General features: G+C 37.4%; 3 protein-coding genes across 4 annotated transcripts; all 3 read right to left on the minus strand.

The window, feature by feature from the left end:
- Positions 1–15,076: 15,076 nt before the first annotated feature.
- LOC140862146 (vesicle-associated membrane protein 724-like) lies at positions 15,077–16,954 on the minus strand. The gene is made up of 5 exons (XM_073265149.1): positions 16,640–16,954; positions 16,168–16,309; positions 15,747–15,867; positions 15,546–15,608; positions 15,077–15,444 (listed from the first exon to the last, which is right to left on the minus strand). The coding sequence occupies exons 1-5, from the start codon at positions 16,827–16,829 to the stop codon at positions 15,295–15,297; spliced, it is 666 nt and encodes a 221-aa protein (XP_073121250.1). The 5' UTR covers positions 16,830–16,954; the 3' UTR covers positions 15,077–15,294.
- A 1,088-nt stretch (positions 16,955–18,042) lies between these two features.
- LOC140885787 (probable protein phosphatase 2C 40) lies at positions 18,043–22,072 on the minus strand. Of its 2 annotated transcripts, none has more exons than XM_073292551.1 (4): positions 21,602–22,072; positions 19,608–20,629; positions 19,179–19,443; positions 18,043–18,654 (listed from the first exon to the last, which is right to left on the minus strand). In XM_073292551.1, the coding sequence occupies exons 2-4, from the start codon at positions 20,619–20,621 to the stop codon at positions 18,527–18,529; spliced, it is 1,407 nt and encodes a 468-aa protein (XP_073148652.1). In that variant the 5' UTR covers positions 20,622–20,629; positions 21,602–22,072; the 3' UTR covers positions 18,043–18,526. The 2 variants fall into 2 exon arrangements, with proteins under 2 accessions (XP_073148652.1, XP_073148653.1); XM_073292552.1 differs by having other exon boundaries at positions 19,608–20,666.
- A 2,281-nt stretch (positions 22,073–24,353) lies between these two features.
- LOC140875583 (heat shock factor-binding protein) lies at positions 24,354–26,471 on the minus strand. The gene is made up of 5 exons (XM_073279300.1): positions 26,356–26,471; positions 25,560–25,613; positions 25,270–25,293; positions 25,143–25,185; positions 24,354–24,757 (listed from the first exon to the last, which is right to left on the minus strand). Exons 1-5 carry the CDS (start codon positions 26,356–26,358, stop codon positions 24,621–24,623), a joined length of 261 nt encoding a protein of 86 aa, XP_073135401.1. The 5' UTR covers positions 26,359–26,471; the 3' UTR covers positions 24,354–24,620.
- Between the last annotated feature and the right edge of the window lie 630 nt (positions 26,472–27,101).

The raw sequence follows: 27,101 nt of genomic DNA on the forward strand, positions 1-27,101 counted from the left end.
CTTGGTTCCTTTGCCTGAGCAATGGCACCCGTGTTGTCACAGTACACCGGGACTGGACCAACAACTTCAGGAATGACGCCCAACTCTTGGACGAAATTCCTCATCCAAACGGCCTCTTTAGCAGCAGCTGATGCTGCAATGTATTCAGCCTCAGTGGTGGAATCCGCTGTGGTGTCTTGCTTGGAACTCTTCCAAGAGACAGCACCGCCATTGAGCATGAACACAAATCCAGAGGTTGACTTCGAGTCATCCACGTCACTTTGGAAGCTAGAGTCGGTATAGCCTTCCAATTTTAGTTCTCTTCCTCCATATACCATGAACATATTCTTAGTCCTTCGTAAGTACTTAAGAATGTCCTTCACGGCTTTCCAATGCATTTGACCAGGATTAGCTTGATTTCTGCTCGTGACACTCAGAGCAAATGCTACATCCGGTCTGGTAGATATCATCCCATACATGATACTACCTATGGCTGACGCATATGGTACATGTGTCATTTTCTCTATCTCTTCATCAGTCTTGGGACACATAGACTTGGATAGAGAAACTCCATGACACATGGGTAGATGTCCTCTCTTGGACCCATCCATTGAAAACCGTTTCAATATGTTGTCGATGTAGGTTGATTGAGTGAGTCCTATCATTCTCTTAGATCTATCTCTATAGATCTGTATCCCAAGAATATAGGATGCCTCACCCAAATCCTTCATCGAGAATCTACCTGATAACCATATCTTTGTTGACTGCAACATCCCTACATCATTCCCAATGAGTAGGATGTCATCAACATAAAGTACTAAGAATGTCACAGCATCCTTAACTACTTTCTTGTACACGCATGGTTCCTCCGGATTCTTGATGAAACCAAAATCTTTTATTGTTTCATCAAATTTTTGGTTCCAACTTCTTGATGCTTGTTTTAGACCATAAATTGATCTTTGAAGCTTGCATACCTTATGCTCGCTTCCCATGGATGTGAACCCCTCAGGCTGCTTCATATAGATTTCTTCCTTAATGTCTCCATTAAGAAAAGTAGTCTTCACATCCATTTGCCATATCTCATAGTCATACCATGCAGCTATGGCAATAAGGATTCTTATGGACTTGAACATTGCAACTGGTGAAAAGGTTTCATCATAGTCAACTCCTTGTCTTTGAGTATAACCTTTCGCCACCAATCGCGCCTTGTAGGTCAATACCTTACCATCAGGCCCAAGCTTTCTCTTGTAGATCCATTTACACCCTATTGGAACAATTCCATCGGGAGGATCTACTAAAGACCAAACTTGGTTTGTATGCATCGAATCTATTTCCGACTGCATAGCTTCAAGCCATAAATTTGAATCCGCATCAGAAATTGCTTCCTTGAAGTTTCTTGGATCACATCCAACATCGGGTTCACCTTGATCCCCTTCAAGAAGAAGACCATATCGAATAGGAGGTCTAGAAGTCCTCTCGGATCTTCTAGGTATAGGCGTGTCCAGCAATGGTTCCTGAGGTGTAGGATCGTTATTTTGTATTTCGGGTTCTTCTCGAATTTCTTCGAGTTCCATCATCTCGCCTTTCTTATCCAATAAGAACTCCTTCTCCAAGAAGGTGGCATTCCTTGAAACAAACACCTTTGTTTCAGCAGGATAATAGAAATAATATCCGATTGAATTCTTCGGATACCCTACAAAATAACATAAGCTGGATCGACTATCCAACTTATCTCCCACTGTCCGCTTCACGTAAGCAGGACATCCCCAAATCCTCAAGTACAAATACTTAGGAGCTTTGCCATTCCATAACTCGTATGGTGTTTTGTCCACTGCTTTAGTGTGGACGTTGTTCAACAACAATATCGCCGTTTCAAGCGCATAGCCCCAAAACGAAGGTGGAAGCTCAGTGAAGCTCATCATGGATCGAACCATGTCCAACAAAGTTCGATTACGACGCTCCGATACACCATTCAGTTGTGGTGTCATAGGAGGAGTCCACTGAGAGAGAATCTCATTCTCTTTCAGATAGTCCAAAAACTCGGTACTCAAGTATTCTCCACCTCGATCCGATCGAAGTGCTTTAATAATTTTACCTAGCTTGTTTTCTACTTCAGCCTTGAATTCTTTGAACTTTTCAAATGCTTCAGACTTATATTTCATTAAATATAAATACCCATACCTTGAATAATCATCAGTAAAGGTAATGAAGTAGGTGTGGCCATATTGAGTCCCAACTCTAAATGGACCACAAATATCTGTATGGATCAAATCCAACAGATTTTGACTACGCTCAGGTTTCCCCTTAAAAGGAGATTTAGTCATTTTTCCTTTTAGGCAGGATTCACAAGTAGGTGGAGAGTTAATATCAGACATATCAAACATGCCCTCTCCCACTAGCTTGTTCATCCTCCTTGAGGAAATATGACCTAGCCTAGCGTGCCAAAGGTTTGCCGGGTTTTGGCTATCGATTTTCCTTTTGTTTGTTGTTGCCGGTTTATCAACATAATTTATTGGAACGTCTTTTAGTTTTAAGTTGTATAGATCGTTTTCAAGTTGTCCATTTCCAATTAAACATTCATTCTTGTAAATATTGCAAATCTCATTCACAAAATTGCAAGAATAACCATCTCTATCAAGCATAGAAAAAGAAATAATGTTTTTAATTAAATCCGGAACAAATAAAATATCTCTTAAAAGTAACTTAAAACCGTTCTGCAAAATTAAATAAACATCTCCCACGGCTTTTGCTTCAACTCTGGAACCATTTCCGAGCCTCAGCTGGGTCTCACCCATCCTAAGCCTGCGACTTCTTGTCATCACCTGCAAATCATTGCAAATGTGAGATCCACATCCGGTATCCAATACCCAAGAAGTAGTATTAAATGAAACATTTATTTCAATATAGAACATACCCTTTGCAGTTCGCAACTGCTCTAGATATTCCTTGCAGTTACGCTTCCAATGACCGGGCTTCTTGCAGTAATGGCAAACATCCTTGGATTTTTCCATGTTTGAAGCCTTTGTCTTGTACTTCTTCTCGGGTTCGACTTTCTTGGGTGGGGCAGAACGTTTCTTACCCTTCGTACTTGGCCCCTTCTTAGCAGAAGAAGAGGAGCCCACCAAGAAAGCCGGTTTATCCTTCTTTAATGTGGATTCATATGTCACAAGCATATTGACCATCTCTTCAAGGGAGGCCTCTATCTTGTTCATATTGAAATTTACCACAAATCCGTCAAACGAAGAAGGAAGAGACAGAAGTAGTAAGTCCACGTTGAGTTCATGCTCCAACACCAAATCAAGGGTTACCAACTTCTGTATGAGCCAAATCACTCGTACCCCATGATCACGGACCGAAGTCCCTTCACGCATGCGACACGTCATTAGCTCCTTTACAGTAGCGAACCTTTCAGCCCTCGATTGAGCACCAAAAAATTCCTTGAGTTGAACGTGAATGTCAGCAGCATTCACGGTGTCCTCAAATCGCCTCTGGAGTTCATCAGACATCGAGGTTTGCATATAGCATTTGGTCTTGATATCATGGTCCCACCATGTATCAAGCTTGGCTAACTCCTCCGGACTTACGTCAGCTGGTGCTTCCTTCGGAGGAGATTTCTCTAACACGTAGAGCATCTTCTCCGAAGTCAAGACAATCTTCAACTTACGGAACCATTCCGTATAGTTTGCGCCAGTCAACTTATTTTGTTCGAGGATCGAGAAAAGTGGATTACGCGAATTCATTGTATGAAATACTGAAAAGAAACAGACAAATATCAGTGATTGTTTAAGCAATTTACTAAGACATAAAATAGGCGAGATTTATTTTATGAATCTCACTCCCACTATTTTAACGATTTCACTACACTCTAGTGAAAACGGGAAACTGTTTTCCTTAGTGAGAACATGGAGTCCAATTGACAAACTTATAGTCCCGAATAATATCAGCCAACCATAATTTTCAAAAGGTAGAGCCCAATTTCTTCCAAAGCAACCTCCACGTTTTTACCTCATGTCCAATAAGGGCCCAATAATATGACGCCGTTTATTGTGACATGTCAAGATGACCCATCAATATTAAGTTGTGATGGACGGTCGCCATGTGGATCCCCCAATAATATGAGCCGATCCCATGGGAGTTCCACCCAACTTACAACATGTGTCGATCCAATGTACAGCTTTCCGACGAACGGGCCCCCCCAATAATATGAGCCGGACCGTATCCGCGGGTAGCATCTCATACATTGATCGTTGATGGAAGGTAGGAACATTTAAACAAATTTAAATTTCCTTTATTTATCTTGATATCAATTTTAAATCATATTTAAAATGAGGGATTTTTAATTATGAAAATTTGTCTCATCATTTTTATAATTTTTGTATGCTTGTCGGATTCACACAATTTTGTATAAAACATGCATACAACTATAATATCACATATTATATAGGATGATCGATTCCATTTCTAATCGACCCGTGGTTGCCAATCACGAGTCTTAGTTCAATCCTAGGTAATATGCAGTATGCAATGCAATCCTATTACATTTGCTTCCAATTTACATTTCTTCTGTCTTTATTGTCTGCTGGGCCCACCTCCATCTTCAAATCTTGATCTCCCACTAAATCTAATGTATTTACAATAAATAACAATGACAAGTAGGGGATACATTTTTAAGGGGTGGGAACGGGCCATAAACCAAGCCCACTTTTATTACATATGACATTCATATTGGGCCATAAATCAGGCCCATTAATAAAACCAACAACAATAAAAACAAATGTAAATTCCTAACATACACCTACAAAATTGGTCATGGCAATCGATCATCCTTATCCAATAACATTTAATTCAAAATTAATTTATTGGATAACATGCAATGGCAATTTAAATTTAAAAGGATAAAATCATATTTCATACATAAAATCTTATTTTACATACAAAATCATATTTTATCTTTTTATCAAATAAAATCATATTTTATCTATAAAATCCAATTTTATACATAAAATCATATTTTACTCAATATATCCATAAGATCATATCTTATCATCAATTGTACCAAAAATAATTAATTTCAAAATTCAATTAAAGGATAAAATATTAAAATTTTCCAAAAATTCAAATTTATCCAAAAATCAATTTTAAAATTTTCGGACTCGAACAATTCGATCCGACGCCTCGTGGACCAATCAAAACAACTTTCGATCGGACCAAAAATAGAATTTTAACATATTAAAATTTAATTTAAAAATTAAAAAAAAAATTTCCCGCGGGCCGCCCGGGACGTTCCCGGGCCGGGCAGCCCGGCTGCCCCTAGGGCAGCGACGATCGCTGCCCTGCGCAGCGCCGTGTGCCGCCCTGTGCAGTGCCCAGCGCTGCGCAAGGCAGCGCCGTGCGCTGCCCGGGGCAGCGACCATCGCTGCCCCTCCCGGGCAGCGATCCAATCGCTGCCCGGGTTTTTGCCCGAGAAAAAAAAAATATTTTTATTTTAAAATATTTATTTTGTTTCAAAAACCGAGGCCTAAAAAATTTTTGTACAATCGATTAATTTAATCGCTTGATCTGAGCAACCTGGCTCTGATACCACTGTTGGAGAACAGAAACATGTGGATTACTGAGATGAAACAAGATTGATACCCGGTGCAGCGGAAGTTTAAAAATTTGTATGGAACGATTCCATATTGGGTATCAAATCTTTACGATTAAATTGTGTGTGTAAAAATTTAAATAACAATTATAAATTTTTACCTTTAATCTCGAATCGAGATTTTGGACACCAACAGATTTCTCTGCTCTTGTTGTATCTCCCTGGAACCGATGGACGAACTGTTCTTCAATCAGGTCCACGAATAGAGATTTAATCCCTCTGATAGATTGCACTAGAAAATCTATCAGAAGTTTTCTACGAAGAGATTAACGAATTTGATTCGTTAAACCAGACTGTAATTCAAAATCACAGGCTGGATTTTTCTGACAGAGAGAGGGAGGGGGGCGGCCACCTTTTAGAAAAATACTTAGGGTTTTCGAAAATTGTGACCTCTCGTGTGTAATTTCTGTACTGCAATAACTTATTTATAATGTAGGCCACTAACAGCTTAGGGCCCATTAGTCATAAGTTCAGGCCCGACAAGCAAAGCCTGCATGTTCAGAAATTAATATAAAATTCATCGTGACTCCGATTGATAAACCGATTTCACCAATGTGCACAGAAACCATTTCTGCACCTTTTAAAGTCAAGATAAATTTTTCTGAATCCGAATTCAGTGATTTCCAAAAATGGCCATCCCTATGTCATTTTAGGAAATCTTACTCCTCTACTCTTAAATAAGAAGTCCAACTTCTTCGTTCATTAAATTTAACTCTTTAAATTTAACTATCTCAACGAGGATTAAAAATCCATTACACTGTGTGACCCTCAATGGTTCAGGGATACAGCTAGCCGTGGGCTCACAACTCCTTGTGACTCGGAACTACAATTTCCGACTTGCCCATCGAATCATGGTATGAGCGCCTAGCAACATCGCCCCATGATTCCCTAGGTATCACTGATAGTGCCTACAAGAACCAGTAGATTTTGGTTAGCGTACAGTACGGTCCCTTCATCCAAATATCCCGATCGAATCAACAACCATTGGTATATCGAGAGTCGCTCGAGATTCGATAACTATGCAATGCATCTTGAAGATCAAATAGTGGCATCGCATGTGCTACTAAGAAACCATTTCTTAAATCACATCATGTACTCTGGCCAGAGATTCGTCACACTAATATCTCCTCAGATCGCATAGGATATCCACACTCGCAAGTATGTGGTGAATCCTTGACAACAAAGCATCGACTCCTATATGTGTTGTAACTGTACCCAATCCCGACACCTGATGACCCCAATAGAGTCGGTAAACGAGTCAAAACACAGTACTAGCATATAGAGTCTCAATGATGTCTCAAGTAGTAAGGACTAATGGTGTACAACCAAAACCGCGGACTATATCCACTCGATAAGTGATAACCACTTGGAAAGTCCGGATAGGGTAGTTCGATCATTCATCATATGAATATCCATTTGCATGCTTCGAACATCTCTATGTTCCTTACCAATGAAACGTGGTACTCTGCATCGCAAATGCTAGTCTCAAGCTCGAGCGATCCTTATCCTTATTATCGGACGGCTCAATCGACTAGGAACAGTTTAGAATATACAGTGACTATAAGATGTGTTTCATGATAGACATCCCCATGTTCTACCACATCTTACATACACTATAGTATATTCAAGGTCTTTATCAAAACAACAATAGTATATCACAATATTACAATATGAAGAAAGATAAAGTCATTGCCATTAATAAAAGTGTAAATTATATTAAACAAAAGATTGTTTATACAAAGAGTCATCAAAGCCCTTAGCCACAAGTTGGCTCACCGGGCACCCACTCTTTCAAAAGACCTTGAATATACTATAGTGTATGTAAGATGTGGTAGCACATGGGGATGGCTATCATGATACACATCTTATAGTCACTGTATATTCTAAACTGTTCCTAGTCGATTGAGCCGTCCGATAATAAGGATAAGGATCGCTCGAGATTGAGACTAGCATTTGCGATGCCGAGTACCACGTTTCATTGGTAAGGAACATAGAGATGTTCGAAGCATGCAAATGGATATTCATACGATGAATGATCGAGCTACCCTATCCGGACTTTCCAAGTGGTTATCACTTATCGAGTGGATAAAGTCCGCGGTTTTTGTTGTACACCATTAGTCCTTACTACTTGAAACATCATTGAGACTCTATATGCTAGTACTGTGCTTTGACTCATTTACCGACTCTATTGGGGTCATCAGGTGTTGGGATTGGGTACAGTTACAACATATATAGGAGTCGATGCTTTGTTGTCAATGATTCACCACATACTTGCGAGTGTGGATATCCTATGCGATCTGAGGAGATATTAGTGTGACGAATCTCTGACCAGAGTACATGATGTGTTTTAAGAAATGGTTTCTTAGTAGCACATGCGATGTCACTATTTGATCTTCAAGATGTATTGCATAGTTATCGAATCTCGAATGACTCTCGATTTACCAATGGTTGTTGATTCGATCGGGATATATGGATGAAGGGACCGTACTGTACGCTAACCAAAATCTTTTGGTTCTTGCAGGCACTATCAGTGATACCTAGGGAATCATGGGGCGATGTTGCTAGGCGCTCTTACCATGATTCGATGGGCAAGTCGGAAATTGTTGTTCCGAGTCACAAGGAGTTGTGAGCCCACGGCTAGCTGTATCCCTGAACCATTGAGGGTCACACAGAGTAATGAATTTTTAATCCCCGTTGAGATAGTTAAATTTAAAGAGTTAAATTTAATGAACAAAGAAGTTGGACTTCTTATTTAAGAGTAGAGGAGTAAGATTTCCTAAAATGACATAGGGATGGGCATTTTTGGAAATCACTGAATTCGGATTCAGAAAAATTTATCTTGACTTTAAAAGGTGCAGAAATGGTTTCTGTGAACATTGGTAAAATTGGTTTATCAATCAGAGTCACGATGAATTTTATATTAATTTCTGAACATGCGGGCTTTGCTTGTCGGGCTTGAACTTATGACTAATGGGCCCTAAGCTGTTAGCGGCCTACATTATAAATAAGTTATTGCAGTACAGAAATTAAACAACACAGGTCACAAAATAATTTTTGAAAACCCTGTTTTTCTTAAGTGTGGCCGCCGCCCCCTCCCCTCTGCTCGGGAAAAATCCAGTCTGTGAATTTTGAATTACAGTCTGGTTTAACGGATCAAATTCGTTAATTCTCTTCGTAGAAACTTCTGATAGATTTTCTAGTGCAATCTATCAGAGGGATTAAATCTCTGTTCGTGGACCTGATTGAAGAACAGTTCGTCCATCAGTTCCAGGGATATACAACAAGAGCAGAGCAATCTGTTGGTGTCCATAATCTCGATTCGAGATTGGAGGTAAAAATTTATAATTGTTATTTAATTTTTACACACACAATTTAATCGTAAAGTTTTGATACCCATTATGGAATCGTTCCATATAAAATTTTTAAACTTCCGCTGCACCGGGTATCAATTCTGATTGATCTGATCGCCGTTCTCCAACACTATACAGTTGAAAGTTTGAGGTGGGTGAGAAAGTGTTTCTGAAAGTCTCACCATTTCGCAAGATTTTGAGATTCGGTCTCAAGGGTAAGCTATATCCCAGGTTCATTGATCCATTTGAGATCTTGGAAAGTGTTGAAGATTTGGCTTACAGGTTGGCATTACCGTCGTATTTGTCAAGTATCCACGACATGTTCCATGTTTCACTGTTGCGACGGTATGTGGCAGATGAGTCTCATATCTTACAGCTGTCTAAAGTACAGTTGGATACAAATTTGACGTATGTGGAGAGACCTTTGTGTATCATAGGTCATAAGGATAAGGTGTTACGCAACAAGATCATTTCTCTTATTCTAGTTCAATGGCAGCGCAGAGGCACTGAGGAAGCAACTTGGGAATTTGAGAGTCGTATGCGTACAGATACCCAGAGTTATTTTGAAATTGTTGTGTCTTGCCAAATGTTTAGTTTGAATAAAAGATGTTTATTCAGTATTTTACTGCATTCAGTACTTAAGATTGTTCGAAGACAAAATATCTTAAGTAGAGAGAGAATGTAGTAGCCCGGCTCCATTTTACAAGATTAATTAAGTAAAAACGGTTAAGCATGAATTTGGGACTTAATTTGGATTTAATTATACAATTTTCGGAAATTTGACCAAGGTGATTTCGGAGCGTCCGAACTAGGATCGGAGGGTCCGAACCCTTCGGAGGCATGAACCAAGGATCGAAGGCTTCGGATAGATCGGACCGTCTGAACTCCGCCTATAAATAGGACATCCGAGGCCTCATTTTCTTCACAACATTTCCAAGTTTTTTAATCGGTTCTAGGGTCTTTTAGGTGTTTTCAAGCCTTCCTAGTCTTGGTCCGGAGGTTGGCGAGGTGCTCCGGGGTTGCTACTGAGAGGTGCCCAAGTTCTGGGGCAGTCGTCATCAGAGGGCTTACGACGGACGCAGGTATAGCTCTGGCTCCTTATAGTAAATATGGATTATGATATAGCATAGTTAAGGCTTTTACAATAAGATTATAATGCATGAGTACTTTGCATTGTAGTACGGACGATAGGCTTAGACATAGAGCTGGTCTAGCTTTGCCTAGTATATGGGTACAGAAGTATTATTCGAAATATTCAGATTGAGTATGCATGTATTATGTGTTTTCATGGATTATGTGATTGCATGTTTTATATGCCTTTATACAACATGTCATGACTGTATGTTGCATACATGAGCATATTGAGCCTTTACCTTAGAGATATCCTGTAGTAGGGCGCTCACCCTATGAGTTGTGGATGGTTGGATACGTAAGTCTTGTGTCAGGTCACCGTGATGGTTGGACACTTGTATTAGTATCAGGTCACCACTATCCACTGTGTATAGGATTCAACTTCTGATGTGACGGCGCAGCGTGCTATATACCCTGGGCCCGGTCTATGAGCTTGTTTCTTAACCTGAATTTCTTGGTACCCAGTTCACTTGCATACATGCACATATAATACCGTATACTCATACTATCGTACTGATCTTTTTACACCCACGTCTCGTACTTTGTTGTATCTGGTCACCCTATTCCATGGGGCAGGTCTGCGGCTGGATGAGGCGGGTGGTTCCAGGAGGGCTTAGGCGATGGATGGCCAGTAGGGTTTTATCTAGGCTTTTGTTTATGGTGTATTTGGGTTAATTCATTGGATTATTTGATATGGTTGTATAAAAATATTTTAATTGTTGTTTAAGATTTCCGCTGTTACTTTTCTGTTTTGTTTGATTAAGTTAAATGCATGCTTAAGCTTCTGTTTAGTTAGGTGATCATGGTGCGGGTCACTACACGTATACCCCTAAATTTTCATCCAAGAGAAAAGGTATTTCTGAAAGTTTCTCCATTTCGTTGAATTATGAGATTTGGTCTCAAAAGGAAGCTATCTCCAAGATTCATTGGTCCATTTGAAATTCTGGAAAGCGTTGGGGATTTATCTTACAGACTGACTTTGACACCTTATCTATCTAGTATTCCTGATATGTTTCACGTATATTTGTTAACAGTATGTGGCGAACGAGTCTCATATTCTACACCCGTTCGAGGTTCGACTTAATGACGATGTGACTTATGTGGAGAAACCAATTTGCATTTTGGACTGGAAAGTCCAAGGTGTTGCGAAACAAGGCTATTCCTCTTGTTCCAGTCTAGTGGCAGCACCGAGGCACCGAAAAAGCCACATGGGAGCTAGAGAGTCGTGTGTGCACTGAACATCCAGAGTTATTTTGAATTGTAATGATTATGTTGTGCTTCGTTCTAAACCTCAGTTGTAACATCAGTTCAGATGTAATAAATGATGTTGTTCTAAGATTTTCCTGAGTTCGAGGATGAAATCTCTTAAAGTGGGGAGTATATAGTAACCCGACTCCTGTTTGAGTAATTATATTGTCTAGGGTGGTGATTTTACAGGGTATATGTTTTTTATTGGTGATTTGATGGGGTGAGTTTGAAAGCTCTGAACCCTCAAATCAGAAGCTCCGAACTCTGTTTGCACAGTGAATTGTCCTATCATAGGACACGCGTTCGTTGAGTAGAGATCGGAAGCTCTGAATTAGAGCTGTCAAAATGAGTCCGCGGGGCGAGCCAATCCGCAACCCACCAAAACCCGCGATTTGGCGGGGCTGACCGGCCCATCATTTAAGCGGGTTGGGAAATTATCAATCGAATCCGCCTATTTGGCGGTGCAGGGCGAGCCAACCCACCATTTTTTAGTTATATTTGGCGGGTTGAGGCGGGATAGCCCGCAACCCACCACTTGGCGGGGCGTTCCACTATTTAGACGGGTTGAAAATTTGTCAATCCAACTCACCTATGTAGCGAGGCGGGGTGGGCCAATCCAGTGGGCTCAATCCACTTTTACAGCTCTACTCCGAATGAGTGATCGGAATCTCTGAACGCATATCGGAAGGTCCAAAATTTTAGCTATAAATAGAGGTCGAGACCCTCATTTCAAATTTCCAATTCCACAGCTCCTGTCTCATCCAGTCTTTAGATTGTAGGCTTTTTGGGCATCGTCTCGAGGGACGGACGATAGCGAGGCTGTTGGAAAACGGTGATCAGATCAATCAGAATTGATACCCGGTGCAGCGGAAGTTTATAAATTTTATATGGAACGATTCCATATCATGGGTATCAAAACTTTACGATTAAATTGTGCGTGTAAAAATTAAATAACAATTAAATTTTTACCTTAAATCTCGAAACGAGATTATGGACACCAACAGATTACTCTGCTCTTGTTGTATATCCCAGGAACTGATGGACGAACAATTCTTCAATCAGGTCCACGAACAGAAGTTTAATCCCTCTGATAGATTGCACTAGAAAATCTATCAGAAGTTTCTACGAAGAGAATTAACGAATTTGATCCGTTAAACCAGACTGCAAATTCGAAATTCACAGACTGGATTTCAGAGAGAAAACACAGAGAGGAGGCGGCCACTATAGGTCTCAAAAACCCTAGTGTTCGAAATTATGAGCCTCTGTTGTGTAATTTCTGTACTGCAATAACTTATTTATAATGTGGGCTGCTAACAGCTTAGGGCCCATTAGTCATAAGTTCAAGCCTGACAAGCAAAGCCCGCATGTTCAAAAATTAATATAAAATTCATCGTGACTCAGATTGATAAACCAATTTCACCAATGTGCACAGAAACCATTTCTGCATCTTTTAAATTCAAGATAAATTTTTTGAATCCGAATTCAGTGATTTCCAAAAATGCCCATCCCTATGTCATTTTAGGAAATCTTACTCTTCTACTCTGATATAAGAAGTCCCACTTCTTTATTCACTAAATTTAACTCTTTAAATTTAATTATCTCAACGGGGATTAAAAATCCATTACTTGTGTGACCCTCAATGGTTCAGGGATACAGCTAGCCGTGGGCTCACAACTCCTTGTGACTCGGAACAACAATTTCCGACTTGCCCATCGAATCATGGTAAGAGCGCCTAGCAACATCGCCCCATGATTCCCTAGGTATCACTGATAGTGCCTGCAAGAACCAATAGATTTTGGTTAGCGTACAGTACGGTCCCTTCATCCATATATCCCGATCGAATCAACAACCATTGGTAAATCGAGAGTCGTTCGAGATTCGATAACTATGCAATGCATCTTGAAGATCAAATAGTGACATCGCATGTGCTATTAAGAAACCATTTCTTAAAACACATCATGTACTCTGGCCAGAGATTCGTCACACTAATATCTCCTCAGATTGCATAAGATATCCACACTAGCAAGTATGTGGTGAATCCTTGAAAACAAAGCATCGACTCCTATATGTGTCGTAACTGTACCCAATCCCGACACCTGATGACCCCAATAGAGTCGGTAAACGAGTCAAAGTACAGTACTAGCATATAGAGTCTCAATGATGTTTCAAGTAGTAAGGACTAATGGTGTACAACCAAAACCGCGGACTTCATCCACTCGATAAGTGATAACCACTTGGAAAGTCCGAATAGGGTAGTTCGATCATTCATCATATGAATATCCATTTGCATGCTTCGAACATCTCTATGTTCCATACCAATGAAACGTGGTACTCGTCATCGCAAATGCTAGTCTCAATCTCGAGCGATCCTTATCCTTATTAACGGACGGCTCAATCGACTAGGAACTGTTTAGAATATACAGTGACTATAAGATGTGTTTCATGATAGTCATCCCCATGTGCTACCACATCTTACATACACTATAGTATATTCAAGGTCTTCATCTAAACATCTTATAGTATGTCACAACATAATAATATGATAAAAGATAAAGTAAACGCCATAATAAAAGTGTAAATTATATTAAACAAAAGATTGTTTATACATAGAGTCATAAAAGCCCTTAGCCACAAGTTGGCTCACCGGGCACCCACTCTTTCAGAGGCATTACGGGATCGTAGTGAAGTTGTACTTAGAGTTTGGGGCTATCGCCATTAGTAAGCTAGCGACAAACGCATGTAATACTCCGAGTTCTTGATAAGTTTGATAGTATCTATTAGCTCAGTCAAGGATTTTAGAATTATATAAGTGATACGATATATATTTGATTATAGGCTTGAATACTAGGTAATACAACTAACTTGACCTAGTGCTACATAAGCACTGAATGAGATATCCATCTGAGTATGCATTCTTATGTGTTGAATTTTATCTGCCATGATATGCATATATTGCTATTCATATGTTGCATGTCCATGTATCACGTTGAGCCGAATCTCATTCCAGATTCGAAAGGGCTGTGGTGTTTTCAGGAAATTCCAGATCCACATCCGGATGAGTGTGCTAGTTATGCAGAGGGATATTTTCGAGTTGATACTATGCCCCACCCCGCCAGCTGGCGGGTTTTGGTGGGTTACGGGTTTGTTCGTCCCGCCTAGGGGTGCAAACGAACCGAGCCGGTTCATGAGTCTTACGAGCCAGCTCGATAAATATTTGATTCGTATTCGAGCTTATCGAACTCGAGCCGAATTCGAACATGTTCGAACTTTTTTTCGAGCCGAGCTCGAGCCAAAATTATTTTTTTCGATAGTTCGCGAGCCTTAATATTTAATTAATATAATATAATTATATATAAATATATATAAATTTCGAACTTTTTCGAACATTTCGAGCTTTTCGAACCATAATATCCGAGTAATAGTTCACGAATAGAATTGAATATTTCGAGACGAACTCGAACTCAAACTTCATTTCGAGCCGAGCTCGAGCCAAAATATTTGAAATTATCGAGCTTCGAATTGAGCTCGAACTCGAATATACTCTTATCGAGCCGAATTCGAGCCTTAAATTTTTAACATTATTCGGCTCGATTCAGTATGTTTGCACCCCTCCCGCCGACTCGTTTCGACAGCTTAATTGTATACCATAATATAGATATCCATAATTTTTTTTAAAAAAAAAAAAAAAAAAAACTAACATTCATAATTACAAGGAAATCATATGTAAATCATGCAATACGCTCATAAAATTTCATTGTAACATTCTAAAACGTGGATTCTCCTGTCTCTAAACAAAATGAATTTCTATCAAATAACAAAAAAAACAAATAAAATTTTAATTACACTGAAAAACTAACAAATTTCACACATATATAAATGACACGACCGGGGTATTCAGAAGCAAGTTTACATGATATTGTTCAAACGGAAACAAGATCCATCCTACTTCGAGCAGTTAAAACCACGACAAATCGAAAGCCAGATTATGAGGGCTAAGAGGATAAGGATTCCTAAGACAACTAACTTAATCTTCATATTCTGATACCACATCTTTCGTTTGATCTGCTCCCCTCTTATCTTGAATTCTTTAGCCTAAAAATCAAGAAATATGGTGTTAAAAAAAGTGTATTTTAATCTGATTTCAAGATATCAAAGCAAAAGAAAGTATATATGCATCAGCATTAACATCTTACGTTATCGCGCAAATCTTCTGCCTTGTTGCTAAGATCATCTATTGCTTCTCCTCTTTGGATAGTCTGTGGAAGTACATGATATGATGTTACACGTTTGTGTCATCAACCGAGATCGAAAAACCGAAGAAAAAAGTTGAGAAGCAATCAAAAGCAACAAACAAGTGCAGATTGATCAGTGTATATATCATATATAATTCATACCTTGTCTATATTCTCCCTCATAATATTTTGGACTTGTGTAACTTGAGCCTGTACTTTTGAAAGTTTGTCAATCTCTTCTACATGTTCAGTTACATATTTCATTTGCTCTTTCATAAGTGGCCTGCATTTTACATGCTTTCAGTTTCTTGCATTTGTGCAGTATGAATACGGGTGCAAATTAGTATTCATCGAGCATAGGCGAGTCTATGCTAGCTACACCCAGAGAAGTATTCTTGCTGAATTTGTACCGGATGTTCGCACGAACATCTCAGTGTAAAACAAAAAACTACTGATGGATCCCATATTTTATGTTTTGCTGTGAGATATTCACGAGAACATCTTGCACAAAACAAAATTAAAGAATACTTTCTCCCTGTGTAGAATAGACTCACCCCATTAACTATATTAATTCGTTTTTTACCCGAATTCTTTGCTGAGGCTTTTGGCAACCGCAGTATCTGCTTTACCAGCACTATATTTCCTAATGAAATCGGATCTTATGCGTTCCAGAAGAGCGATTGAGATCTGTTGTCGAACGGATTCTTTGGCAACGACGCAATAAGCTGCAGAGATTTTTTTCATACAATGTCAAGTTGGTTGATGCAGAATTATCCAAAAACAGGTTTACTTGATACAAAATGTTTTATAAACATGACCCCATGATCACTATCTCATATGGAATGAGGCAACTATTTTCATCTCCGATTATTACAACAATTTTAGAGAACCAAATTCAAATAAAGCTATAAATTAAACCGTCATGAAAAATATAGAACTCTTTCCATCCAAGAAAGCCCATTTCAAAATCAACTCCAAATAATTCCCAACAAAATCATCAAACAAAAACAAAAACTTGAAGCCACATATAAAAAATGGGAAGAAGCTGCAAGTACCATAGCCATCTGCAACTAGGTAGTTAAACGTATGCTGATCATATTGGTAAATGAATTTGTTGCTTGAAGAAGGCAACTTCTGCAAGCACTGCTCCGCCACCGCCGCGAAGTTCCCGGTGATCGCGGAGTACTCGGCCAATACCACCGTGCCGCGTGCCACGGAGCTGTATACAAACGATTCTTGACCCATGGCTGCTAATAAATTAAGATCGAGCTTCTCTGTTTTTTAACGTTCGAGAATTTACGTTACTTGTTGTTTCTTGAAAAATATAACAATAAAACTACTCTTCATTGTTACATGTTTCGTTTTTAATAAGAACAAGAACCCATATTTTGACACCAAAATCCAATTCAATGAGGTTGAAAAGTAGAACAAGTTGTAGGGAGACGCGTATTTTTGCTTTTCAGCTAAGGTTTCTACTTTTCTTGTTAGTTAATGTTTTCAACCAAGAGACCGTGTCACGGCGTTGTTTGATTATGAATGGGTCGTAAAATTAAATTTGTTCCTTAATTAGGATGCCACGTGTTCGTGTAATGTTCTTCCAAGATTCTGTGGACCGAATCTGATTTCGCGAGGAAATTATATTTTTTTGTCTTTATAATTTATATTTTTTTCATGAGTTTTTACTTCAAGGATATGAATCTATTATACGAATGCTACATGTACACGGAGTCTTACACATTGGGTTACATATCACTTAAAATTATATGATTATCCTACATGCATTTTTTAAAAAAAAATTTTAAATCAAGTGGATGGATAATCATGTAATTTTAAGTGTCATGTGTAACTCATGTAAGTCTCCGTGTACATATAACATTACCCAAAATAAAAATCTATGCAAAAAAAAAAACCATGCAAGTTCTAGATAAAAGTGAAAATTAAATGACCAAAAATACGATCATTTCCCGGTTGAGTACTTGCAACTCAACCTAAGAGTAGCATACATCTGCTTGCATGGTATCTGATGACGCAAAGTGTTTAAAAAAGAAAAAAAGAAAAAGAAGTGTTTATGTCCCTTTCTCGCTGGTGTGAACACATGCACTGATACATGAGATTTTTGTTTGTTTATATTGAATTATGACATAATTCATTGAAAATACGTACATGATCTATATATATATATACTTACGCTGGTACACACAATTTACTTTTTTTCGTTTTATTTTTATGACCTGAGACCCGCAGCTGCTACCTTTCGATGCGCACTGGGTAAACCCCATTTTTTTGTTTGAAATTTCGACTGCAGTAACTCATATGCGGCTACATATATATTTCCATCATCTCATACCACGTACCCAACGCTGCCTAAATCTCTCTTCAGTCTCTTATTATTGCGATTCAATAAGACAAAAGAAACCAATGGTTACCAGTAAGTGAAATAAGATATCGACAACTTCCCCAACATAATAAGTTCATGATATTCACATTAAGAGTTTCATATTGATGAAGGTTTTTTAACATAACTACGGAACCACACATTCGTTTAGCGCGGTTTTTACTGGTTTATGTGGAACAGAACAATCTCTTGGGCATTATCTTGTTTCTCAGGAAGAGTTCCAACAATCAACAACTGACTTCATCATCAAGCCTCGTAACAAGAGTACAAACAGATCGCAGCGGAATCTTCTATACTTCATTTGAGGATGAATGAATTCGGCGCACAAGATAATATAATCTTTGCACAGAGATATTAGTAACAGATGAAAAGATCGAATCTATCGCTAAATACAACACAACACAACACAACATATAATATGGTTTTAAGACAGTAGGCAAAAACTTCTCTCTGAAGGAATTTAAAGCTATTAGGCTGCAAAAATAATTGGGGTATTTTTACCCTTCAAGAATTGAGATTATTTTTAAAAAAAACATGACTCGGGTATTCATAGACATGTCGATGCCTTTGAAGTTCGTTTGTCCGTCCCTAGCACGATTACAATGACGGTAACATCGTCGTGATATTTTCGTCTTCTGCCAGCAGGGATACTCATCAGCTCTTCCATACTAAAACCTGAAGATATGCATGACAAAAGCATTGACTAAATATGCTGATCAGCCGCAGAAACATGGATAAACTAATGATTCAAACTTATATTTTGTTATGTTCAAGTAGATTGATTGCCTCTAATGGTGTGACGTAGACTACTTAATTCCTTTTTAAATAATTCACTAAACAACAAATCATTGATGGAAGAGATGCAAGTGGACAATATGAAAATTAAACTACTATTTCTGTGATGAGTTATTTAATCTGGTCCACTCCAAAATTGTCCAAATGCAGCCAAAGATAACCAACCGAAGAGCAGTGATCAATTATATAAAATTATCAAGTTGTTAAACAAGTAAATTAACAGCATATATGAGAATCAATTCTATTTTTCCAAGTCAAACTTAATATGATGCACAATGCAATAATGACACAGCGTCTAAGATTTCACAGAAATCATCAAGCATAATCATAATCTATAAAGCAAACGACTTTTTACTGTTGCTTATCAGGACAGAAAACGAAAGACAAGAGAGTTTGTGGTGTACCGGCTGACTCTGCTGCTCTTGCAGCAAGCTGTTCGACGAGAAATTTAGCTGGATCACCTGAAGGGTTCCTCGATAGATATGAATTTACAAGCTTTACGACTTCATTGTTGCTGAAGAAGTCGAACAAGCCATCACTCCCTAGTACGACAAAATGATCCGAGTTTGAAACCTCATGTACCACTAGTGATGGTTCTGTGGATACATATGGGGGACTTATGAGATTACGGACACGAAGAATACCCATCAAAGCATCATTCATGTCTTTCTGCATAGCAGGAGTAACATGATTAGATTTCATATAGTGTGTGAAAATCGATGTTTGTTGATTTGAGAACAGTTAATGCTTGTCATGTATAAAGTATAAACACCAATATGAACAAGTGTTAAAATTTTTAGACACTACAAGAAAACTTCAAAACATTTTTGTACCTTCTTCAAGTAACCAACTCCGAAGGCCCTTGTAACTTTGAGCTTGCCCTTGACCTTACCGGCCACAACTGTTGAAGGGTCATCAGGATGATCATTCACAAGTCGGGTTCTTTCCACTACATTGTCGACGGTATGACTATCAGTGAGCTGGATGGCTTGCAGCCTTGCTGTTTTGTTCATGTCACCTCCTTCCTTATATGAAGCCAATACGGCTCGACTATCACCCACGTTGAGTAAGTACAAGTCCTTTCCATGTAGTAGCACAAGTAAAACACAAGATCCTATAGACACTAAATCGGGACGGTCGTCCATTTCTTGTTCGACCATGTGTAGGAATTCGTTCTCTGCCTGAGTAAGTGCAAGGTGAAGGCTGTTAAGAACACTCCTCTTAAATGAAGAATCATAAGACTCCTGCTCCATATCCCAGTCTAGTAAGTTCAGATGAAACACAACAGTTTCGTACAAAGTTCCAGCCAGGAAATCAGCTGCGTCCCTTCCATTGAACCCATCATAGATAGCACAGAAAAGCCAGCCATTCTCTTCGGAACAAACAGCTTGAACTCTATCTTCCCCAGCAGCACCTCCAGCCACTTGTACTTCCTCTGCATTGAGGAAACTCGACGAAAATGAATCATTATCGAGGGTCTCATTCGGTGAGGATGGACTTATACTCATGTTCGACATGCTACCCTGCAGAGAAGTTGATAAAAACTCCATTTTGCCCAGGGAAGGCGAAGAAGGGATTTTGCGGAATGAGTTAGGAGAGTCCAAAGTGGGCAAAATTTCTCCCCCAATTATCCCATTACACATATTTGTATTAGCTAACGTAGCATTGGCGCTCAGTGCCGCACCAGAGAGACAAGAGAAGGAGCTGTTTGCTCTTCGGAGCTTTCCGGGAGATGGAATGTCGATACCTTTCGGGATATCCCAAGAATTATCATTCTTGGGGTCACACTGATAGCCAAAACTAACTTTGATCTCTGCAGCTGGATCCTTTGTGATTTCCCTTTGCATCTTTGTAGCTTAGAAAAACAAGAAGAGTTGGGTCGCCAGTTAATCCTTCAGTGCATGGAAGCAAGAAAAGATATCACAACAATACGATACCAAATACAACATGGATTTTAGTATTTGTATTGATTTCAAGAGATTGAGTCACACCAAGACGTTCAAGAAATGAAATACGACAGCTAAGGGATCACTATTAAAGATTTAAGTGCTAGATTTTCTTAGCAAATATGTTGCCATCAACAATTTTTTCCGCTCAAATTGGCAGGATTATAAGGCAAATAAATCATCTTTTCTTTCAGAGACAAGGACATTTACACTCAATGGCGATGCTTATCTAAATACTCTATCCTGTGAGAGGATTAAATTTTCTGCAAGACTAATAGCAGATGAAATTTAATGCACCAATTGAAATGGCATACTAGAGATCATGAGCACCATACTGCCAGCAGCACACCTATCTTCAAGAAAATAAATTTAGGGGACAAGGGGATTCTCCATTCTTTCTTCTTCTTTTTGTTGACAACATTCTCCTTTTTTATTTTTGACAAATATAAAAATTAACGGTGTGATCTTTAGTGATTACTGTACATTTTCATATAGGGGTGACACTAAATTACATATTCCAAGGCTATATTTTATCTTTTTCAAGAATTTCTTCACGAGTTCATAAAAGGAGAAAGATCTAAATCGTAAGAAATACCAAAAACTAAAATCATAGCATGGTCAATGATAGCAATAAAGGTAAAAACCGATCACATTTTTAAGGTTCATAACTGATTTTTCCAATCATGTATATTGATTCAACATATATATTCCAAAACCATCAACAGTTGGAAACAAGAACTTCTTTCAATACAGAACCGGACATCAATAAAAGATCACACCTTTATTTTTGTTCTGCTCAAAACCACAAAAACAACAGAAACATGGCGCAAGAAAACACCAAGAAAGATTGAAAAAATGGAACAACCCAACTCAATACTCACCTTCCTGACGACAACCAAGAACCCTTCAAACCTCGAATATATATCATGCACAAATACACACATGGGGTGAACAAACACACGGAAAAATGAAAAGGGCTGGAATAATACAAGAAGTGTGGGCTGCACACGCGCGTACACCCGCAGATTCAAAACAAGTGTTGAAACAAGAATCTTGAAACAGGGAAAGGAGGAGATGATGCGAAAAGACTTCGCTAATTATAGAGGAATTGAATTTGATGGGAACGAAGAGGGCCAAACTTGTCTTGAGATTCACCCATTTACTGGTTATTATTATTAAACTTTATTATATATATATATAATCGAGTGCTCTTATGCAAAGGGAAAGGTCCTGATTGTTGGCTTTTTCTGTGCGCGCAGAGTTTTTTTTTTTCTTGTATGGAGTCTTCACCATAAACTCTTTCTTTTCTGTAGATGCGAAATATTTTCCACTTTTGGGGCGAGTTTTCTCGCTCTACTTTCTTTCAGTGTCCACAATTTTCTCTTTGTTTTATTTTGCGTTATGTACTTATACCTCTTTGGTCTTTCATAAAAACGAGTTGATTTTGTACATATATCTCATATTTGATCTAATCAAGAAAAAAAAATTAATTTATATATCAAAGTATTATTTTTTATCATAAATATGTGTCGGGTCAATTCGTGTTATAGATTTATATATATTAGGTTGCCTTACAGAAGATCTACTCTTGATCTTTAGCACACAAAGAACTAACGCACGCGCGATAATTTGTGTACACATATTTTAATGACATTAAATATATCTTTCAAATTTTTGAGTGATTGATTATGATTTAAAAAATAATAATTTAATTATTTTTAGAATTTAATAAAATACGTGCTTATAAAAAGAAGAAATTATTTTTTCCATCCACTAAATGACCAAGTTTGTTGACTTTAAGATTTGTGCTGTTGTGCATATCATTATATGCTATAGCTTTTCTCATTTTATTTTACAATAATATTATATTTTTTATTTTCCGTTAAGGTAAACTATTTAATTAACATAATTTGGTTAAAATATATTTGTTTTTTTTCAAAAAAAAATTATTATAATTTATGAAATATTCAATTTAAAATTAGTATTTAAATTTGTAAAATTTGTCGTTACATTAGCTTGCAATTTGCATCATTATTTGCATGCTATAAATTTTGATTTTTTTATTTTGTTTTTGCTTTTCGATGCATTTTTTTTATTTGGTGTGGGGTTTAAGCTTTATCTGTTTTTTTTTTTTAATTCTTGATGTATGTTAGTTTAATCCATTCGATAAAGTATTATGAAACTGGTGTTTGACCTCGATGTTCTTATTCGGCTCTAATTAACAACTAGCAACAAAAACAATCATTAGTATGCTCTAGATTTGGTAACATCAAAATTCAAAAACTTTTCTATTTTGTTTATTTAGGAGTATTTTATGAAAATATTTCCAGATTTGAGAACAATGACTCGCGGGTTAATTTTATGATATTGATTTCTGACCCAACTCAACTCATTAAAGTATTATTTTCATACCAAAAGATATTATTTTCCATTGCAAATATGAATCCAATCAATTTATCTCATAACTATGGATTCGTTCACAAGAAGCCTATTAATTGTATTAAATGACATCCCCTTTATCTAAGGAACTTAGTAATTCTCAATATACTAAGTCCAGATCATCCAACATTTCGAAAAGCAGTTGACTATTTGATCATAAATATATTACATTCACATAATATATATGTAGTATAATGTAGTTTCAAACTTTATCCAAACTATAATAATTTCTATTTAAATCTCTTTATTACAAAATTTAATCTTTTTTGTTTTTTTATTAGATCTCAAATTAAAAACATTGTCTCAAACTTGGAATCTTGACATAAGACGAGCTTTCAACACCACGTTACCCGAAGCACCATCAATGATGGTGACGAAAAGAGATTCACACAATTGGTTTATTGACTTGCTCAAGGGTCTCCTTCCCGGTGAGATATTTGCATCTAAATGCAACTTTTGGAGACTTGAAAAGCTAAAACTATAGGGGGGGACATATTCAAGAAAATGGATCCCCCAAAATCCTATGCTGAATGGGGTCCATGCACTTCAAATGTGGACCATAATTAAGCACAATTTCAAATATCCTGTATAAGGGTTCGTAACTATATGCTTAATAAGATAAGAGGAATGAAGTACCAGTAACTTGCTGTACTGCGACCATTCATTTGTTCTAAAGGGAATGAAAATTACACTTGTTGAAGACGACATCTTTGGATGATTTGGTTTCATGAGATCCTACGAAACAAGCTTATCCATTCGAGGGATCCATCGTATTCGATGGTATCTGGTATAAATCTGGTTTTGAGTTCATAGCAAAATCATGAAATAAAGTTTGGTACTTTTTACTAGCTGAGATTTTCCTCAGAAGTTTGTGTCCTAAGATTAATATCCTCCTACAAGGCTGCAACCGACACAAACTGTACCTTTTTATCAAGGAATACAAAATAACCCAGTGATATTAAATAAATAAATAAAGAAAGAACTTGTTCCAGGTTGATCATCTAATTATACCATCCGTGCCAAATCATGAGTGGGAAAATATAAATGGAAGTTTCATTATCGCCAGTTCAAGTAGTATTTCTAAGCCATAAACAGACGACAACCAACACAAAGAGCGGGTACAGGCATGCTGCGACTTCCAAGAGGGAAAACTAAAGTGGATGCAGAAATAAAACCAAAACAGCATACTGAAGGTGATCTAAAATGGGTGATGAGGTTATAACATGAATAAGAAAAATAAATCATCTGGCCATACGAGTCTCGTAGGGTACACACACTTCACAGCAAATTTTAAGTCCTCCATAAATCTGTGCTCATAGAGTGGCTCAAGGCCACCCATGGCATGTATTTATGAGATATGAATACCCATCTAGAGAATGGAAATACTACAGTTCCCATGGTTCCACAAACAAACGAAGGTAACATCCAACAACCCCTATAAAATATAGTTGCAGTTGCCTATCATTCATCAGCAGACTTAGGATCTTCTTTAGCCTTCAGTGGAGCTGACGGAGATGGAGAACCTTCTTGTCCCATCTCGGTTCTAAGATCATTGATGCTCTGCTCCAACTCATCAATTCGGTTACCCATCTCATCAAGTACATGGAGTCAAGGAAACAAATCTTAATATATGTACACATGTATATGTATATGAGTTAGACAATAATGTATGAACAGATCGTTGAGAAAATTCTCTTTTGTGGGCATGAATTTGGTCCAAATTTGTTTCTTAACACATTGCTCATCAATTGGAAATAAAAAAAAAAGAAGTAATAAGCCCTGTAAATGGCTTCGATTGTGATGCAAACAAAAATGTAACTCTATATGACGGAAATATATAGATACAATTTGGAGACTTTGTTGAAACAAACAATAGGTCAATAGCCATAATCAGTGGCATGTATCCTTTTGTTTCATGCAAAAAAATATGCATCCATATCCATAAATGAAAGAATGCAAATAATAGATTGTATTGAAGGATATTCTTTGAAATGATGGATTCTGACATAGTCTGAAACCTAGTTTGCTGCAAAGGAAAAACACATTATGTTAGCAAGGACACTAACTGTAAGCTATACTGAATCACATTAGGAGTATAATAGTAACTCACCATTTGCTGTAGGAGATTTTGCACCTAAATAATAATACAGACATGTTAGAACTACTGATACTGGGTGTTTATCATGTCAAATAAAGAAGGAAAAAAATGAACACTCGCCCACCTCCATCACAAAGAAAAGGAAGTTTTAAATGATGACAAGGTTGAAACAGATAAACTGAGACGAGAGACGAAGCCATTACCATAAATTCGAACCAAGCAACTTAAATGATTTCCTTAATATAAGAACTAAGAAAACATTACGGCACATAAAATGGATGAATTGATAGGATAGAACTTACAAATGCAGTCATGTCAGTAGTACTTTGTTTAGCATTCTCTGGATCATGTCCATCCTGCAAAGCAAAAAAAGGCCATCAATTTCATAAATATTACTCAGAAACACCAAAACAATGCATGCAAAAAAGCTCGTATAAGCATATACATCCAATGAAAACATTACAACAAGAAAGCATCAACTTAAAAACAACTGCTGAACGCAGACCACAACGAATCATATTTCACCAGGATTAAATCATCAATAAAACTGCATAATCATCTTCCATAATCTGGAAATACCATGACAGAATTAGCTCACTGAAACAATTTCACGGCACCATAACCTCATAAGCCAAGAAAAGAAAGGTGAGCTAGCTAACACAAATATTTACACAGCATACAACATTTAAAATATATTTTCAACCCTCTTCGAAAAATTATATATTTATGAATGCGGTAATTTGTTTACATATGTAGACACTAATATTGCTTAATAACGAACATCATATAAACATTTCCATCTAAAATAACACGACTGCAAATTGGATTTAGCCTTTATAATTCAAGACAAAAACGAGATTACTTAAATTGGCATTCACAAATTTAAGGCAAAACTAAATCCTACACTATCTACAACATAAAAACCATGATAATCAAAATCACATAAGCTAATCTTCGGAAAACATCAACAGAAAACGAAAAAAGAACGCACAATCCCTAAAAACGGAACAGAATCACCCAGATTGGATTAAACCAGCTTCAAGAAGCACATAATTTAAAGGAAACAGTAGAAAATTTCATGTTTCAGAAGCAATTTACCATTTTTTCGCGTATTTGCCGAAGAATTGGCTAGAGAGAGATCTGGATGAGAACTTTTGCTGCGAGCTTTTTGAACACTTGTTGATTTCGAATTTTGAAATGTGAGGCACACAACAGTAATAGAGAGGGCTTTCAGTTGGGCCGGTTTTACAAGCAATGAACTTAGGCCCATAAAAACATCAGACCAAGGGCCCAACCAACTGAGTTACTTTGACTAAGAGAAGAGGGTGTTTGGCTAAACTTATTGTCAAAATTACCAAAAAATGTATAATATTTAATAAGTGGAGGATAAGATAGAGATTTATTAAAATATTCAAGGATATTTTAGAGATATGAAATATTAAAATAAGATCTTTTTCAAAAAAGTACCTCCCCCCTTACTTTTTTTTAAAAACAGCTTATAAGCCGTCAAACAGCTTATTTTGACAGCTTATAAGCTGTTTTTAAAAAATTTTACCAAACACATTTTTAGAGTTTAAAAGCTTTCAAACAGCTTATAAGCTGTTTTGAAAGAGCTTTTAAGCTTTGCCAAACACCCTCTAAGCTTATTAAAAAGAGCTTATAAACTCCTAGAGATTAAAAACTGTTTTACGAGCTTATAAACTGGTATTATAAGATTTTTTTTATCGTCGAAATTACCAAAAAGGGTATAATTATATGAAAATAATGTTTCGAATTATACATACATGAAAATAGTTTTAGAATAAACATATATTAAAAAATAAAATTTTTATAATATTTTATTT

Source organism: Henckelia pumila, chromosome 1, assembly GCF_033568475.1.
Source record: "Henckelia pumila isolate YLH828 chromosome 1, ASM3356847v2, whole genome shotgun sequence".
Lineage (NCBI taxonomy): Eukaryota > Viridiplantae > Streptophyta > Magnoliopsida > Lamiales > Gesneriaceae > Henckelia > Henckelia pumila.

Bases quoted from the DNA above. Each gene is read 5' to 3' on its own strand.
- LOC140885787 (XM_073292551.1), bottom strand. From the start codon at position 20,621: ATGCAAAGGGAAATCACAAAGGATCCAGCTGCAGAGATCAAAGTTAGT. The intron at 19,444-19,607 runs GTACAAAAATGT...CCTGCTATGCAG, and splicing joins GAGTTGGTTACTTGAAGAAG to AAAGACATGAATGATGCTTT. The intron at 18,655-19,178 runs GTACACCACAAA...GCATATCTTCAG, and splicing joins AAGAGCAGCAGAGTCAGCCG to GTTTTAGTATGGAAGAGCTG.
- LOC140875583 (XM_073279300.1), bottom strand. The intron at 25,294-25,559 runs GTAAGTTCTATC...ATTATTATTTAG, and splicing joins CTACTGACATGACTGCATTT to GTGCAAAATCTCCTACAGCA. The intron at 25,186-25,269 runs GTGAGTTACTAT...TTTCCTTTGCAG, and splicing joins AAAATCTCCTACAGCAAATG to CAAACTAGGTTTCAGACTAT.
- LOC140862146 (XM_073265149.1), bottom strand. From the start codon at position 16,829: ATGGGTCAAGAATCGTTTGTATACAGCTCCGTGGCACGCGGCACGGTG. The intron at 16,310-16,639 runs GTACTTGCAGCT...AAATCTCTGCAG, and splicing joins CCTAGTTGCAGATGGCTATG to CTTATTGCGTCGTTGCCAAA. The intron at 15,445-15,545 runs GTAAGATGTTAA...CTTGATTTTTAG, and splicing joins CAGAAGATTTGCGCGATAAC to GCTAAAGAATTCAAGATAAG.